This window comes from Pararge aegeria, chromosome Z (genome assembly GCF_905163445.1).
Source record: "Pararge aegeria chromosome Z, ilParAegt1.1, whole genome shotgun sequence".
Taxonomy (NCBI): domain Eukaryota; kingdom Metazoa; phylum Arthropoda; class Insecta; order Lepidoptera; family Nymphalidae; genus Pararge; species Pararge aegeria.
Window position 1 is genome coordinate 15,361,291 of NC_053208.1, and position 18,183 is coordinate 15,379,473.

General features: G+C 36.0%; 3 protein-coding genes across 3 annotated transcripts; all 3 read left to right on the forward strand.

Annotated features, from left to right (window-relative positions):
- The first annotated feature begins 283 nt into the window (after positions 1-283).
- Positions 284-5,973, forward strand: LOC120636588. Its single transcript, XM_039908133.1, has 6 exons — positions 284-345; positions 1,307-1,444; positions 1,621-1,769; positions 2,175-2,278; positions 5,139-5,299; positions 5,824-5,973. The coding sequence occupies exons 1-6, from the start codon at positions 284-286 to the stop codon at positions 5,918-5,920; spliced, it is 711 nt and encodes a 236-aa protein (XP_039764067.1). The 3' UTR covers positions 5,921-5,973.
- Positions 5,974-9,653: 3,680 nt separating this feature from the next.
- On the forward strand, positions 9,654-13,772 carry LOC120636269. The gene is made up of 3 exons (XM_039907678.1): positions 9,654-10,451; positions 10,559-10,690; positions 12,127-13,772. Exons 1-3 carry the CDS (start codon positions 9,734-9,736, stop codon positions 13,752-13,754), a joined length of 2,478 nt encoding a protein of 825 aa, XP_039763612.1. The 5' UTR covers positions 9,654-9,733; the 3' UTR covers positions 13,755-13,772.
- Positions 13,773-14,542: 770 nt separating this feature from the next.
- On the forward strand, positions 14,543-15,444 carry LOC120636591. Its single transcript, XM_039908137.1, has 2 exons — positions 14,543-14,819; positions 15,225-15,444. Exons 1-2 carry the CDS (start codon positions 14,661-14,663, stop codon positions 15,393-15,395), a joined length of 330 nt encoding a protein of 109 aa, XP_039764071.1. The 5' UTR covers positions 14,543-14,660; the 3' UTR covers positions 15,396-15,444.
- The last annotated feature ends 2,739 nt before the right edge of the window (positions 15,445-18,183 follow it).

An 18,183-nucleotide genomic window follows, 5' to 3' on the forward strand; every position in this document is an offset into this window, starting at 1 on the left:
CATGTAGTTTACCTACTTGATCGACAGTATTATTACAACACTATTCGACCTATTTTACTAAATTATTCGATTTAAAAATTCATTTCAAACGAAAATAAAAAATCACAGTGTAAAAATATATGTATAGCAAACTGAAATGTTGCTGTAAATAAAATAGTTCATTCCTAGTGTCTACTTTACAGATATATATTTACTTGATCTGTTGCATTAATTGTAAATCTTTAATCTGTGTTCTAGGTGTGGATGATCTGAGCTTTGTGCATAATTAATACTTCCTACGGAAATGCCACATTCCCAATTTCCACAAAGCAACATTGCTAAATTCAGTGGCTATGACCCAAATAAGTAATTATAATTTTACTTCCCTATTATGTAAGCACAAAAATCAGCACATACAGAACTAATTCAGCCATTATTGCATGCAGTGTATTGTTTTTAAAAATTGTGAAACGCCCCGCGCACGTCTCAATTCACACCGGCGGAGTGTTGCTAGCTCGCGAACTTTTCCCGTTTTCCCCATTTTATGGTAAACATTTAGAACATTATACGTAAAATAAAGACTCTCAAACACTACTAATGTGTTGTGGTTTTTGATGCTTCAATATTATTCGTGCACACGGTTTGTGAACACGAATAATATGTACTTATATGTAATAACGTTATGATACCTCAACAAACATGAGCCCAGTAGGACCACGGGTACCCCTTAATTTAATGTTTCAGCGCGTAGTTAAGACTATAAGTAGAACGCGTTTTATACGCACGGCTACATAGTTTTGCTTGAGACAGAAGCTTTGCGAGCTTCTGGTTTTTCACTGGTAGACTCCTACAGATAACTATAGGTTAGCAAAAACAATGAAATTAGATATTAAACTAAGAATTAATATCAGATTTGTTTTAATATATGTGTAAAAGCCAACGCGACACCAATAACAAGCACAACAAGATGCCTATTCAATCTTGATTTCAAGGATTAGTACCGAGGAGACTGCAGAGGAAAGTTAATTGTAGAACTTTCAACTTCGCACTGGTCGATGGGATAACAACTTTATAAGAATGTAGGCACTTTCGCCAACAGACAGACTGAATACGGAGGAGGGGATGCAGGCTTGAATATTGTGGATATTACTTAAGTATAACGTTGGGAATATTATTTTTTTTCAAAAAAAGGTGTTTGTTGAGGTTTTAATTATAAGGCAGCCAAGTTATTGTCAACGCAGGGTTTCCATAGTTACATACGTCTGAGCATCTACCGCCTATTTGCGTTTCTTTCTAAGGGAGTTAAATTACAGTTATTGGCTTTTAGATACGCGTTGGATGAAATCTCGCCAACTATAACGGCTGATGAAAGTTTAACACCTAACCAGCCACCTCGGTTGACCCAGAAAACAGTCAATAAGTTCCTTCGGCCTTTGACAAAAGAATTGGATGAATTGCCACCGAGGTCAGTAAAATACTTTTTTTTAACAAATCTAAATGTATCCCCGTATCCGAGACGCATAGGCGCAGGCAGAACAGAGTGTTAAACTCTTTCGAATTCTATTGTTATATCTGGGTCCTATCGGGTCCACATATCAAATGTGAAGAGGACTACGTTTGATCAATAACTATTCTATACAGACCCACTATAAATGAGCTACCTGAAACTGTAATCGACAAAATGGTTCTTAAAGATAAAGCATTCTGGGTGGACAAACCAGGTAGTAATTCTTACACGCTCCATGATGCTTATTATAATTATGGTATGACCACAGAGAAAGTATTGCCTCGTGAGTATTTTTTTGAAATCTTTAAGTACGAACCTAGCAATTCCAAGGCGCCAAATAACGTAATACACAAAGCCAATAGTCAATAACCACGTCTTCCTTGATTACCAAAAATATAATTAGAGTTGGTAACTACTAGGTAGAACTTACGAATGCCGCATCAGCGAAGATCTCAGTTGAAAACACTGATCGACCCTTGAGTTAAACTCTTCTATAACGGAAAGATTTAAGTTACTTTCGCCAAATTAGTACAACATCACACTACAACACACAAGCATAATAATTAATATCATGTACATTTCAAATACATAATATTAACTACATTCCCTTTGGTACGAAATTAGCACATACCTACTTTAAATATTTTCCTTTTATTAATATAATATTAATACCAGCTTTATTCAATAGCTCATCAAGATGTATTTCCTCGTTCCTATCAGTACGACCTTGACTGTGTCAAGTATCGACGCCAACACGCCTGCGATGGTTTAAAGCAAACTCTGAATTTCCAGGTGAGGGAAGTTTCTGCCCTTATATTTCGACTTAACTGCTGCTTTTTGTAAATTATAGTTTTTTTTTGTGTTGCGGCATTGAATCAATGAATATTTATGGGGATAGAAGAGGAATCTCCTAATCAGATTACAACAAACAACTCAGTCAAAAATTAACGATGCTATATTGGTTAGTGTGCGTCTATAAAGTATCCAATAGGCCTCTTAATTTTGGGGTATATGAAGGGTCTTGACTTCGAGCCATTAATGAATAATCTCATGCAAGCTTTCCTACTTCTACGACTTAAGTTCTTTGAATACTTTTGACTTTACTTGGCTTACTACTCTTTGTTTATGACAGATACACAGACCAACAAATGCCAAATTCTCCTATATATCTCTAATATCTCTAAGGTTCACCCATCGATTTACCAACTTTGGTCATCGTTGGCCACCCAGCACAATAAATTTATATTCGGTGGCGCTACAGGCTTCACGTTTCTAAATTTAGTCTCGTTTGTCTTCTATGTGATAAAGTTCTATCATTTACCCGAGACGTACATATGGGTTTTACAATAATGTCATGACTGAAGGTTTAAAATCACGAGTTAACTCAATCGTCAGCAATCATCTGACGTGAGGGTGACAGTTTGGAATGATACACTTGAAAACACCTCAGTCGACAACTGAATGAGTTGAAATTCGCATCGCTAGTTTTACTTATTATACATACCTAATTAATTTTATAAAGCTGAAGTGTTTGTTAGTTCTACTTACCGAGCTTATGTAATTGACGGACCTACTCGTAACAGTCGGTTCAGCTTAATTGAGGAAGCTAAGCCTTACTTTAAAATTATATTTTAAATTCGTAGTCTATCGAAGTATAAGTAAAGAAATATAAGTAGGTAAATATTTACACGTTTAAGACTAAACATATTTTTATAAAATTTTACAAGGACATCATATCCTGAGGGAGGGATATACCCTTTGTCTCAAAAATCTGAACGGGGGTGAAATTAGAAGAAAAAGTTATATGTTGTTCTGTTGCCAATCATTCTTTAATAGAGGGATATGAAAATCAATACTCATGCTTTTGGGAAAAAGTATGTTACTTATTACGAATTTCAGCACTTTTGCGAAATCTTACCTCGAAGGGGTGATCATTTCAAAATTTCCTTTTATTTTCTAAATGCTTATCTATTATATCTATCACTACATTTACAGCTTAAGCTATAAAAAAATCAATGGTTATGGAATTTATTAAGAAGGGATAACCCATTATAGGAAATAAAATATGCACAAAAATATTAAGATTACATTTTATTTAAAAATTCTATACCATGTAAGTGGAAAATCATCGCCTATAAACAGAGCAACGCTTCAAAGGGCACGAGAAACACTATTTCTGACGTCATCCGGACGTGGACTCTTACCACATTCCGACTAAACCATAATTAGTCCAAAAGTCCACCAAATCAGATTAACGTCAAACCGAGCCTAGGTCAGAGTCCTCGAAAGAGGCACCCTCGGGTCGACGACACCATTTCCCCCCCGAAGTCGTCGGGCTCTGGGGCTCTTCGCTTGGCGATCTTTCCCCCGGTGACGCCTTAGCGACCTCTCAGGCGGTTATAGGCAAGTGTCCTTTCGTAAAAAAAAAAAAGGTGTTAAGCCTCATATGCCTTTAATTACATCGGCCCTACTACTACTACTTAGCTCTACTACTCCTAAAACTTTTGCAAAAAAACAGTTGCGGCTGTGTAATTTATTTCATTTACAGGTGAGTCATGTACATTTATAGGTAAGTTTTGACAGTAGGTACTCGCATGAAAATGTTTTCTTGGAAAGTTTAACCTTTATGCATAATTTTCCTCTCCGATTAAACATTCAACGCGTAGGTATTAGAAGAGATATTAACGTAAGTACGCAGAACGATGATTGGTTTTGCCACGTTGTGTTCAATGGTTCGGAAAATATGTCAACCTTGTTGAAACACGAGGCAAGATATATTTATAGGTGCTTCCTGAGTAAAGTAAACAACATCTAACAGGAGTTACTTACGTACCTACTATCTTCAGATTATTATTTTCTTGATTTATTACAGCTTAATTACATACAAAACTTGACATAAGCATTTACGGTGAGTTAAAATATAAGAATTATGTACCTACCTACCAAGTACTTATCTTTTATAAAGAATGTACTCTATTCGCATACTTGACGGTAATGCGATCAAGGGGTGTTGGGCGGTCTCCAAGTTGAATTATATTTAAATCTTGTAGGTATGTCAGAAAATGTTTAATATAGTTTTAATTCGCATAGAAGAGGGCTTGTATCCATGAGATGAAACTATGTTAACGTAAGAGTTATACAAAACAGATCCTCCAGGGGCCAGTATTGTTAACAAAAAACAGGTAGTTATCATCATCATATCAACCGATAGACATCCACTGCTGGACATAGGTCTTTTGTAGGGAGTTCCAAATTCCAGAATTTTATGTCGCTTGGATCCAGCGGCTACCTGCGTCGCGTTTAATGTCGTCTGTCCACCTCGTTGGGGGTTGACCAACGCTGCGGTTACCAGTGCGGGCCACCTATTACAACACTAGCATAAGGTACTTAACTTTGAATAAAACAACTCTAAAAGCTATTTTTACCAACCTTAATGGTTTGTGTATGATAATCTAACATAGCTATGTATTAGACATGTAATTCGGACTTAGTCCGACTATTAGTAATCATCCAACCAATGGACGTTTACTGCTTGTAATGATTTATTGTAGAGAGTTTCAAATATCATGGCACCAAATTATGTGACTCTGAATTGTTGTTTCCTACAGTAAAAATATTTTTAGCATACTGAATACTCGATTTTTCTTCATAGAAACCTTTGGCTGCTCATTGTCGCACGTGCACAAAGAAAGTAACTACAAAAGCAAGCACGTCATACGAAGCTGCTTCAGATTCAACGCAGAGGCGTTGGCGGTACTATCCTGACCTAACAGCTCGTTTGACGCCTGTACAGACACGCCTTTTAATGAACGAGTATGAATATATTTTTATCACTATTGTATTTAAGCATCTATCGCCAACAATTTGTTTTCGTAAGATATAATAAGGCATGCACGAACAATTTTGTTATTTTGTTATCATAAAATTGTAAAGATACTAAAATAACATGATAAAATATGGCCCTTAGAAAAAGCCTACTTCTAGGGGCCATACTTTATCAAGTTATTTTAGTATATTTTTAATAAAATTGCCGTCGATTGTCAAATGCTTCATTAAAATTCCGGTTATCACAACTTAATACGAATGAGTGGAAAGTAAAAGATGTAATACTGTTAAAGCTTTTTAAAGCTCACGTAACGCCAAAAATAGTATTATATTTGAACCTATTTCATCCAGCTGCGATTTGTTCTAGGGATATGGCGGATACTAGATATTTGAATATGAGTAACGACTCTTTTGGTAGCTGGTTCAAGCACTTTTATTTGTGTATGATTATATTATATTATTGATTATTGATGAAGATGTTAAAAATTATGCCTTCCTATCATAATTTTCAGGGTGGGGCGGCCATTCAAACACGAAGCTTGCAATTGGTACTACGAGAACTATCCACCAATTAAATATAATTGTATCATGCGTAAATTCTCAAAGTAGTTGTTACTTTCTGAATTTTTATTTTCCAAACATTAGGTACCTACATCGTTTTATAAAACTTTTTGTCATCATAATGGAGTTTTAATTAAAATACATACCTAGCTGATATTTAGCAGATCTTCGGAGTTGGAAGAGGAGCATCCTCAGCGGACGTGAAAATGGACAACTTTAAAAACTTGTAGCAAATATATTTATTTAACACCCGTCTGGTGGGTCGTTTATTACCGTCATCAAGTATGCGAACAACTTCTGATACCAACATTTTTGCAATCTCTCGTCGGGTATTCAATAGCCACCAAAACAAATCGCATCGCACACTATCGCATATTTTACTTTCTTTTCACTATCGATTTTTTCGGTTCTCCCGTGACGTCTAATATTCTAAAAATTTTTTTGAAATTTTTTAAATGCTATAAAGATATATACAATCGTTGCGTTTCTTCTTTGGTAGCTTTATAGGTAGGTGGTTACTAGGTGGTATTTCGTTCGGTATTTTTCTTTCATAACCCTCTTGATATGATAAACCCTCGTTTTCCCACAAAAAAATATCAAAATAATATGACGATTGTACTTTAATGGAGACATTAATGTACAATTTAACAATAGAACTGCCTTACGAGGCGCGGCGTAGTCGATGGTCAATTAGACTCGCGCTAAAGCATAGGAACAGTCTCCCAATTACTAAACGATTATAAAAAGTAAGGATATTTTTTTTGTTTGTTTGTATGTACCCAATAGGCTCCGAAAGTACTGGACCTGTTTAAACCAATTCTTCGCCGATAAAAAGCTACACTATGACGAAGTAGCAGGCTATAATTTATTTAAAAAAATAATGTTTTAAAAAAATTGCAATAATGAAACCGAACCAAAATTTTGCTTATAAAATTCATTACATGGCGTGCGCTGAGAAAACCATTGGTGGCATACGGTACATAAAAAAATATGTACCGCAGGATTAAAGTACTCATTGTTAAAACCAAACCTACAAAAAAAACGGGAATATATCTAGCTAACGTACTAAAGCCGCAATAGCAGCTTTTGTGTTCCAATACGTGTGTTGTGTTCCCTACTAATATTATAAATGTGAATGTAAGTTTGTTTGTTGCGCTTTCACGCAAAAACTACTTAACCGATCCTCATGAAACTTTGTACACATATTCTTGGAAGTGTTAGAAGTAATATAGGATTTTTTTATCCCGACATTAAGCTCGGTTCCTTTGGGAGAGGGGGTGAAAGTGTTTGACACCATAACTCCGACAAATTATAACCGATCTAAATAATTATTTTTGTACTATAGAGGTTATAATATGTGTTTAATTTTGCCCAAACTTTGTGTAGATCATCAGATCTACACAAAGCAAAAGGCTTGGGCAAAATTAAACATTCATCAGAATGTGGTTGGAGATAGCGGACAGAACTCCTTAGCGGACAGCAGCAAACCCCTCATTTAAGGCTTAGCGATGCTGAATACTTTAATTTTTTTTTAGAACTACAACTAAATTGAATGCCACATAAAAAAAAAATCAAACGCAGACGAAGTCGCGGGCAATATCTAATAAAATCGCCGGTAGGAAAAAGTGGTTTACATTAGTATCGCAGTATTAATAGTTTTATTTTCATGTATCAGTAAAAGGCTTTATAATTCATTCCAATCGGGTATTTGATTTAGAAGTTATCGATTTAATGTAGGTGTACCTCCTTAAATTGAAGGACCAGGTACACCTACACAACAGTTATTTTTAGAGTAGCACTTTAAAGTTTAATTAAAAGAGTTATTTTTAAAGACTACAACCTATTATTTTTTACAAGAATACACAACTTAAAATATACTTTGAAAACATAAGCAGACGTGAAAAAAGTCGTGGGGAACAACTAGTGTTATGTTGTGTATATAATTATTTATAAGGCAAGCCATATTTAATATAGATACTCGTAGCAACTCATAACTACGTCTCGGTCTATCCACACCTACAATTATACACCTACTTGCCTACTCGCTTAGCATTGAATTGGATCGGATAGGCTTATCTACTTTACCACTGACGAAATAAAAAATAGACTTAGGGTCAGCGCTCAAAAACGTCCTAACTAAAAGGGTATTAAAACGCAAAAACGGTATGAATTTCGCACCAGTCTTCATTTGCTCGATTAACAGATTACAAAATGCATACTCATGCAGTATGCATTTTGTAAAAATTACACAAATTATGAAAAGATGATAGCGTATTTTTTTCCCAGGAAATAAAAGATTGTTTCATCATTTTTAATTATTGTTTTGCTTATTTATTCAAATTAGAAATAAATTGTTGTGTTTTTTTAGTTCTATTATTTTGTTCTTCTATTTGTATGGCACGGTATGTTTATTTATTTTAGTATTTGTCAAGATCCTAGACGTTGCTTACTATGGAAAAACATTGTAGCTCGATCGCGACGGGAAGAATATTTTGATCCGAAAGAATGCCACATTGTTTTTTTATAAGTAACTTACATTTATTAAAAATGCTGTTATTATGACATCACAAGAGACACGTTTATTTTTATAGACTTAACAAACCACGATATTCGAATGATCCCCAGGAAATTCCAGCAGGCATTAATTAATTAAAATTAATTGGATTTATGTAAATTAATGTAGTGATTTGTTAATAAAATTAGTACATAATTTCTTGTTATATTAATCGAAAAGAACTGACCTTGTCATACAACTAAAAAGCTACAAATAAATATTTTCTATAACATTTTTAAGTCGGTGCCAAGTTAAAAGCAGAAAGTTACTTTGTAAAGCTCATATAATTCTTATTCCTTTTTATGTAGTAGCAAGGAAAGTACCAGTATTTTTTTTTACATTTTAGTTGGCACCGACTTAAAAATGTTGTAGACAATATTTGTTTCTTACTTTTGAATTTTTTACCAATTACCAAAAGTTTCCTATATGTAAAATTTTTTTTTAAAGTTTTTTGGTGGGTACGTTTGCAATCATATTTACGCTACAAAAGCCGAATGTCATGCATAACCTTCAACAAAATATTGCATTTCCCGAAGCCAGGGCGTTAATGCTTGAGGAGTTCTCCCAGACTTCACCATCAGCTCCTTTACTGTGACAAGCATAGTCGAAGCGCAACCAGTGAAATACTTATTATTGTTTCCGGTGGCTCGCTCGAAATGGTCAAAGCTGCGTAAGGTAATTTTAGAGAACTCCTCCAGTCGAAGTTGCATAAGGTGATAAAAAGTTACAAGTAAAAATCATCTGTAATACTATGATTATATATGATTCACATTGAAATGTTTCAAAATTATTTAAAATTCTATACATGTTTAGGTTGTAACTCGGGACACTTTTTTCGTAAATTTTGTATGAGACCTCCATTACTTATTAACATCAGTGTGCTTTACGTACATTTTCTATATTCACCACATCCAATCGTAGATAACTTATATACGTTATTTAGTATGTTAAAAGTCATTAAGAATTTAAATATAATTATTTCTTTCTTTAACATTACATTGAATTAGTTACAATTGCTGGTGTGTCTCATGAATAAATAAATAAACTATAATCTTTACGCTTTTTACGTATAGTTTCTATTTTTATCAATTTTGTCCTATTAATCAAAAAGTTTCTTGCAATGATTCTTCTTGATAACCTTTTTTTGTCAGGATATTTGTTAAAACTCTGACGTATAAAAATGTATAACTGAAACTGACACAAATCATCTCTTTTGTTTATTTCGACAAACCAAATTTCAGGTATGTTTATCTACTAATAGCACTTAATAAAAATAAAAATAAATTCCCATCCCCTTTAAGGCAACGATGACGAAGAAGAACGATGGTCTCTTCCTCCTTGAGGTGCTCATTGATAAAATTGTGTTTGTGAAAAGCCCCTGTTTTTCTGATAAGGACTTCAGAACATGTGTCAACATACAATGTCCAGGAGTTGAACCTCTAGAGATATGTGATGATGAAACCGGCTCGTGCATAGCCAAAAGCACCGGTCCTTTTATAAAATCATTCAATAATGGGAAGTCTTGCCTATTTTCGCTCACAGAGAGTGACATTTCCACTGCCATGACAAAATATCCAATTAAGGTGTTAGTCTACAAATCCCTACCATGTGGTTGTCTGCCCACCAAAATAAATATGGGAGAATGTGAAATTGATTTGACAAAAGAATTCGTAGAAGCACGCAAAACCTTTCTGGAAGATCCGACTAATGTCAGCTATCAAGCTCTTAAAGACTCTTTTCGGATCGTTGGGGCTGATGGTACAGAAACTGGGGAAATCGTAATGTTTTTACGTATATCTTGTTTTGGGAAGCTTATCATCACTAAATTCCAAGGACCAGGAAGTCCACAAAACTTAGACGCTGGAAGAAGTTCTGCCATCGTTGATAGATCATGCACACCGAACAAGGCTTTTCAAAGTATACAAGATCCATGCGCATGTGGTGCAGCACGAGGCATGATTGGTGGTAAAAATTTAGCAGGACAGCCTTGCAATGATAAAGGTGGAAACGGAGTGTGTCCACCAGGTAAGAAATCTTTAAAAACTTTAATTACAAAGTAGAGATAGCTCGTAATATCGTAATTTACCGTTAAAGTTATCCGTCAAACAAATGTATATGGGGTTTTTTTACAGCTAGAGACCCTTATAATAGCATGCCTTGTGAAGATCCTGATGATCCTTGTTACTGTTCGGGACCAAAAGCGCAAGTCAAGGATCAAATGGTGTGTCGAAATACAGATCAGTATTGCTTACACGTGCCCAAAGGTTAGCATGTCTTAAATATTTAAACAAAATATATCTAAATTAATTATATTACTATCGTAATTAGTAACCTTATCAAAGCCACTAAAATCCCTTTGATAAAAAGTATACCTATTAGTCAATGGAACAATTTTGATGGCCAGGTCGCACTAAGGAATTCGAAGAGATAGGTACAACGCTTGGTGGCAACGAGCTTAAGATAAAGGTTCCCGCCAGTGCTTCTGTTATTAAGAAGATAAGTCAAACGCATTGTATGATGCAACAACCTTATGCTAAAGGATCTGCAGATGGTGCACCATGTGTGCCACCTTGTGGAAAGAATCAAATAAGTTTGGCTCTTCCAAGCGAAGCTGTTTGTTGTCAAGCAGCACAACCTGCTCAAACACAATTTACCTGTACAACGGAAGGTTGTATTCAGGCGTCGAAACATAGTCAGCAAGTAGCTCAGGCACGTGGAGACGGAAAAACACATCTGGAATTGCCTAACCAAGATGTATTTGTGTTGAAAGTAGCAAAAACAGCTACGGTCAATGAAAAGAAATGCAAATTAGAGCTAGAACTTGTCACGCCTAAAGGACCTGATAAAAAACCTCCAATAAAGAAAATGAATTCGTGCATACAGTCCGATCTAGATTGCAATTGCTGCATTAGGCGGCAGAAAACAAAGCCAAAGGGAAAGAAAAAACATTAAAACATCATTTTAGGAAATAATTTCATTCAAGGATTAATATAATTTGCAAATAATTTACAAAATGACAGTTATTTTCTAGAATTATCTAACTAGCCGAAGTAAATTGTGTTCGATTGATTAGTCTATTTTTCTTTTATTCAACTTTTATTTTAACCAAACCTTATTATTAACGTATCTACTTACTAAGATCCCTATCCGTTCTACATTGTATATGATGATGAAAAAATACATGCATATTCACTGTTGTGCAGATTGCTGTCCCACTGGAAACAGGGTTGTGTTCCAAATACCTACGGATTCGTGCGACCTTGGCCACAAACAACGAGCACACTTTAATTTTACTTCGGATGGAGTGGGGGATTTAGCCAGAGATGAACCTGGTCAACTTATGCCCACATCAGCACAGGAGTACCCTGGAGTAGTATATGATTTTCCAAAACAAGTAATTAAAATGAGAATCGGCAAGACTATTGAAATGCCTGGCAGAAAAACAAAACTTGAATATCAATTTATAACACCTGTTGCAACACATGAAAAAGTGGTTCCAGTTAAAGATACGCGTACCGCACAATGTGTCCCAACATGTTCTACCTGTTGGCCTATGTATCCTAGGTGTAAATAAATAAATATATTTTTATATAAAGTAACTTTATGTAAAACTGATTTTTAAATTTAATATTGTTTTATGATATTCATGTAATAAAAAAATACCAGTGTTTATTGATTATTTCTTCATTCATCACCATAGGTACTCTGCCGAAGATGCCGTTCTACCAAAATTTGATGACTAAACAAATGAAGAACCTAAACAATAGCATGCAAGAGAGTGTTTTAGATACAATACAAGTATTGGACTATTCGTATCAAATACCTTTTGAAGTGGATAGACAAAATACTTTCGGTACCGAATTGAAATCAGACACATCTACGATAACACTGAAATCAAATAAACGCTCAATGTCCTTCTTCAAAAAATCTAAATACGGTTGGAAATCTAATACATCGGTTTTGAATTTACCTATTCAATATAGCAGTACTACAGATGCTGGTATATTTGGTACTAAGGAAACTGCAGTATACATGACTTTGTCAGATGATTTTTGTCGTCATCGAACTTCGAGTACTCAAGCAACAGCATCAATAAATAAATGTTTTCAAGTAAGTAACGAATGGATGCCCTTTTCACCAAGTACCAACGCCACATCTACAGATTACTGTTCATCTTGCACTATACCATACCATTGGCAAAAACATGTAATTCCAGATGAGTTATTGAACACTAACATATATTTTTTTGGAAGAAAAAAAGACGAACGTAAACAAAAGGGGATGGGACAAAAATCACAATCACATACTAAGCTACAAAAAACCAGTCAAACTTCAACTCATGCATTACGGTCAAAGGGATCTGATTCAAGTACTTCAATAAACAAATCCAAAGATGCGAAATTTAAACTAATTCCGGCTAAAACTTCGAAAGGCGCAGCAACAGCTGCAAGCACCAAAACTGTAACTATTAAAGATGAAAAACAGTTGAAACCATGCCCAGCTTTGGGAGGAACGACTAAAGGAGATATGATGGTCACTGTTTCTCATATAAAAATTGGCCCTAAAGAAACATGTCCTACTCATGGTAATGAACCTTGTCAAGGCCCAAAATGTGTGCTAGCATCATCTGGAGAAGAGCAAGGGCCAGTAAAAGTTACAACGGTAAATAATCCAAGAAGGGGAGTATTTGAAATAGTTATTAGGAAGTTGACAGGAGCACCATTAGCGAGAAATGAATTGATGTTAGAATGGACTCCACCACCGTCTCGAACTCCAACATGTAGTGGACTTTGTCCAGTACCTTGTTTTCCACCTAGCCCTTATAGACCACCAAAATGTAAGTTAATAGTTTGCCGACCCTTATCTTGCAAGCCGAAATGTTGTAAGAAAAAATCATGTGGACGTATACCATGTCGCACACTGCCTTGCAAACCTCGTAGAAAGTATTGCAAAACTTCATGTTGTGCCAACCCATGTAGTTCATGTAACCCATGTAAGCCTTGCCCCCCACCTTCGTGTGGCCCTGCTTCGTGCTCACCCCCATGCGGCAGACCTGCATGCACTTCACCATGCAAAAGTTCACCATGCCTTAAGCCTTGTCTTGTAGGAAGGAAGCGTTACCGCAAGTCTCGCAGCCAACCTAAAATTAAATCACATCGAAAAAAGATTTCACCCTGCTGCAATCGTTCTAGAATATGCCCCGTCGTGCGCTGCCGCAGTGTACCTGGCCCACGCATCAAGGGTGCACCATTTTGCTTACCGCGTAAGTGTTGTTCAGTCGGTCTATGCCAACCTACTAAAAGTGCTTGCTCGTCTTGCTGTGGATGATTGAAATATATATGACAATTGATGAAGACATAACCTTTAAAAGTATACAGACTAATAAGTAAATGACAAAGATAAAATAAACTTACGCTAAATACAGTTTCATTTGAGAACTTGCATATAATTAGATATAGTTCAGCATCTTTAGCATGTAATATGCCCAAACCTCTTCAATGAGGCTGGCTGGCTACTTAATGATTAATTATCAAATGTTAGTAATGCTAACCGGGACGGTCGAAGATTTTACGTGCTTTTCGAGGTACCACCGTTCTACAAGCGTGGCAAAGAAAAATTTCTCTCAATTTCTGAAAGAAAATCCAGCAACGGAATCCAGGACCTCGAGATCAGTAGTCAAACAGGCTAATCCCAAACGAGGCAATAATGATAATTTACGAGATAATATTGTTGGAGGAAGACAGTAAACAACAAAAATAAGAGAAAGCGGATCGTTCGACTCGTGGTCACAAGATATCAAGATAATTTTCCTTGTTTATCACATCGGCCGATATTTCTTCCACATCTTTTATCACTGGTGCCTCTTTCAATTATTAATACCAATGATACAATTTCTGTTGCTGGGTCTTTATATTACTCTCTTGAGAGCCCAAGTTAGACACCAGAGTACCTACAAGAAGTATAAGCAACATGGAAGCATACTCTTTGCCACTGACAATAATTATGGTATCCTTATTTTATCCTCTTTGCTTTTGCTGAAAAGCGAAGTAAAATAGTTAAAAATGACATTGATGTTTCGAATAAAAAACTAATATCGAATGTAGTTCTAATAAATCAGTAGTAACATGTTAAATTAAAGTAATAAATATTTACATTTCCAAGTGTCGGTGGTTGAAAAATTTTTAATAAATTAAGTACTTCCATTTATGAACGTCTAGATTATATTAACTACTAATGGATGTAAAAGGCACTCAAGTGCATACCACGGCAAAGGAATCCAAACGCAGGAGTGGACCCTGTCCGTGGCTTTGTAACCCGGTACCAATTAACGTACCGGTTCCTGGTCAAGCACAAGCAGTTATACATCCTAGAAAAGATGTCTTTGTTCTAAAGGTATCATCATCACGTCATACTGCGACACAGGTTCTGTGTTGGTTATGGGCGAGGATTGACAGATATCAATTATGATCATAGAAGTCGCTGCGTTAACTGGCACGATCAAATAATTTACACTGTAGCTGTTAGGGCACATAAGTACAATAATTCTATGCAAAAGCGTGTCTGATTGTTTGCTTTTTTGCCAACCACTTTCACAAATAAACCAACCACTTCCACAAAAAAACCTGGGGAAACATAAAAAAAATAAAGTTTGTTACCGGCTTAACGACTAGTTCTAGATTCAATCGATTGTGACGAAATTTTGAACGGATATTGTTTTTATCATAGTGATTGGCATATGGTAGTAGCATCCGTTAAAGGTAGCAAGCAACTGATAATTACGTTTGAATTTGGCTTTAGGTTGCAAAAATAGGACCCACCGGTGACCGTCGTTGTAAAATGGAGCTCGAGCTAGTGACCCCTAAGGGACCGGAAAAGCCCGTCCCAATCCGCCACGACACCCGGGAGGTTCAATGTGAAGCCGAACCTGACCCTTGCTGTTGCACCAAACCAAAAAAGAAAAGGAAATAAATTCTGCACTATATAAATATTAAAAATTTCAAATATCAGTTGTTGAAAAAGCGAACATGTGTTAATAACTCATTAATAAATGAATTTCTCCTACACGATACCTAAATGTTCAAGTAAGGATGTTAAAGACATGCAATCTAAAAGCAGGACCGTGCTTTGCAACCTTTAATCAAATAACGCACCCTAGTGCGTTAGTTGATACCAACATACGAAGCTCCGCCAGCAGTCGTAGGGAAGATGTTTTGGGAAATGTAAATTCGGTACTTCCACAAATTGTACGCGTTAAGAGTAGGTAGGTACTTATAAGACATTAACATTAGGAGATACGTAGTAAGAATAGAATATTATATTTCGTCTTTTCTACTAAATAGTATTTGTTGTTCAGTACGTACCTAGACGGTGGTTAAGCGGCTCATCACCCACGGTCTCGCAATAAAAGCCACTTAAAGGGTGCGCGATTTCCCTTTAAGAGGCAAAACATCAATAAGAGGAGGGTAAAAATGGAAGCTGAGTTTAATAATACCGTTGCATGTCAGACTCGCGCACCTACGGCCCGTATATTGAAAGGAAATATATAAACAACGTGTAAATGAAAACCTAAATAATACTTCACAGGCTTTAGAGGTACATTATGTGAAACCGAAAACCTAATAGTTTTTTAGTTAATCACTGCCATAGTTTTTACTGAAAGAAATCAAATACAGCCCTGACATCACATGCAAAATGAAATTCATGTAACTCTTGTCACTTTATTAGGTACGCGGAGCGTAGCGTATGTACTATGCTCGTGTCGGTCTTCTATCTTCAATAGGGTTTTCTTAAGTAAACACTTTTGTATACAAATGTCTATATGCTACTTTTGACCTGGTTATATAATTTAATTGACCGGTTCAAAAACAATAGAGGGCACTTGGTCACATCGATTTCACTCACTGGAAGGACCACACAACGAAACGTACAAATAAGTGTATTAAAAAAAAAAAAGGTTGCTAGCCACTATTCAACTTTTTTTCCGATCCTTACGTAAGCGGGGCACATAGATCGGGGAACCGATGGACGTTGTACCGGTAAACGCAGCGTTGGTAGAACCCCGATGAGGTGGACGGATGACATAAAGCGATTCGCAAGAGCCGACGGACCCAAGCAACACAAGACAGTGATATTTGGAACTCCCTAGAAAAGACCTATGTACAAAGTAGACGTCCATTGGTTGACATGATGATGATGATGATGTTTAAAACATAACAACATAAGGGTATTGATAAAATGGCTCATTGCTTTCGTAAAATTGACTAGTAGTTCTACGAAATATAGACCTGGTGACCATTCGATTCATGTACCACAATATTCTGCTCTTCATGCGGAAGATCCTAATCAGATCTTTAGCATTTATGATACCAACTTAAAGTTAGAGCAACGACTACAAAATTGGAAAAAAAAACTAAGGCAATGATATCCATTCTTGACCCTCTTTGGCTAAATTGAAGTGTGAAGAAATTTTAAATATACGACGAAAAACAAAAGTTATATAAAAACTTTAGGTTTACGAAATTTCGTACAGATTGATTGTACACTGACAGGGGAAAGGAAATTGCCCGCCTGGTAGGAGGGTCGCTTCTCCCGTCTTTTGAATATCCAGCCCTTAGCGTTCACGTGCAGTAGCGACCTCCCTGGCGCAGTACCAAGCGCTGCGGTTAAATGTGGGAGGTCCAGGGTTCAACGGATACAACTGCAAAGTCAAAGTCAAAGTCAAAGTCAAAAATATCTTTATTCAAGTAGGCCCACAGGTGGCACTTTTGATGCGTACATAAGAATTACACGGTAGTGAGATGATGGCGATAACCACATTCGTAAACTTAAAACTAAAGCTACGAGGGTTCCAAACGCGTCCCGGTCTAAGAAGAAGCCCACAACAAACTTAGCCGGGTGTTTTTTTTTTTTTTTTGTTATCGCCATCTCACAAAGTAATTTTAAATTATTAGAAGAGCAACCTGGTTAGAGCAATAATTTACACCCAAGCTTTTTTATCGTTTACGTAGTCCTTTATACTATAATAGGACTTTTCTATAAGCTTACGTTTAATACAAACTTTGAACTTTTTAAGAGACATCTCCAAGATGTCAATTGGTAGTTTATTGTAGAATTGTATGCAATTTCCTTTAAACGAATTATGAATTTTATGTAACCTAGTATATTGCACTGTAAGTTTATTCTTACTTCTAATGTTTAAATTATTGCCGTCACATTTTTTCTTAAATTTAGAAATGTTTTTATGGACGTACATTAAATTTTCAAATATGTACTGACTATACACTGTCATTATTTTAAAATCTTTAAATTTATCTCTCAATGACTCTCTCGGACCCATTTTGTAGATAGAACGAACAGCCCTCTTCTGCAGCACGAAAATAGTGCTAATATCAGCAGCATTACCCCAAAGTAAAATTCCATATGACATGCAATATTTTTAATGTCTGAATTTTGTTTAGTCTGATCTGGAGGGAGGCTTCGGCCGCTACCAAGTAGAAACCAACTAGGGGTATGAGTTTAATATAACTGGTAACCCCTAATAGGTTAACCCGCTACCATTGACGGCATCATCACTTACCATCAGGTGAGATTGTAGACAAGGATTAGCTGGTAAATAAAAGGTACCTACTGCTTTGCTTGCTTTAGTATTTATTACCTTTCCTATGGTGTGTTTACGTTTTGAATAATTCATAATGTCGTCCTTGCTACCCGACGATCGGGTGACGTTAGTCCGCACCTATTTTTACTCGCCTATTAT

Bases quoted from the DNA above. Each gene is read 5' to 3' on its own strand.
- LOC120636591 (XM_039908137.1), top strand. From the start codon at position 14,661: ATGGATGTAAAAGGCACTCAAGTGCATACCACGGCAAAGGAATCCAAA. The intron at 14,820-15,224 runs GTATCATCATCA...ATTTGGCTTTAG, and splicing joins AAGATGTCTTTGTTCTAAAG to GTTGCAAAAATAGGACCCAC.
- LOC120636269 (XM_039907678.1), top strand. From the start codon at position 9,734: ATGACGAAGAAGAACGATGGTCTCTTCCTCCTTGAGGTGCTCATTGAT. The intron at 10,452-10,558 runs GTAAGAAATCTT...GTTTTTTTACAG, and splicing joins AAACGGAGTGTGTCCACCAG to CTAGAGACCCTTATAATAGC. The intron at 10,691-12,126 runs GTTAGCATGTCT...TCATCACCATAG, and splicing joins TTGCTTACACGTGCCCAAAG to GTACTCTGCCGAAGATGCCG.
- LOC120636588 (XM_039908133.1), top strand. From the start codon at position 284: ATGCCACATTCCCAATTTCCACAAAGCAACATTGCTAAATTCAGTGGC. The intron at 1,445-1,620 runs GTCAGTAAAATA...TATTCTATACAG, and splicing joins TTGGATGAATTGCCACCGAG to ACCCACTATAAATGAGCTAC. The intron at 5,300-5,823 runs GTATGAATATAT...CATAATTTTCAG, and splicing joins ACACGCCTTTTAATGAACGA to GGTGGGGCGGCCATTCAAAC.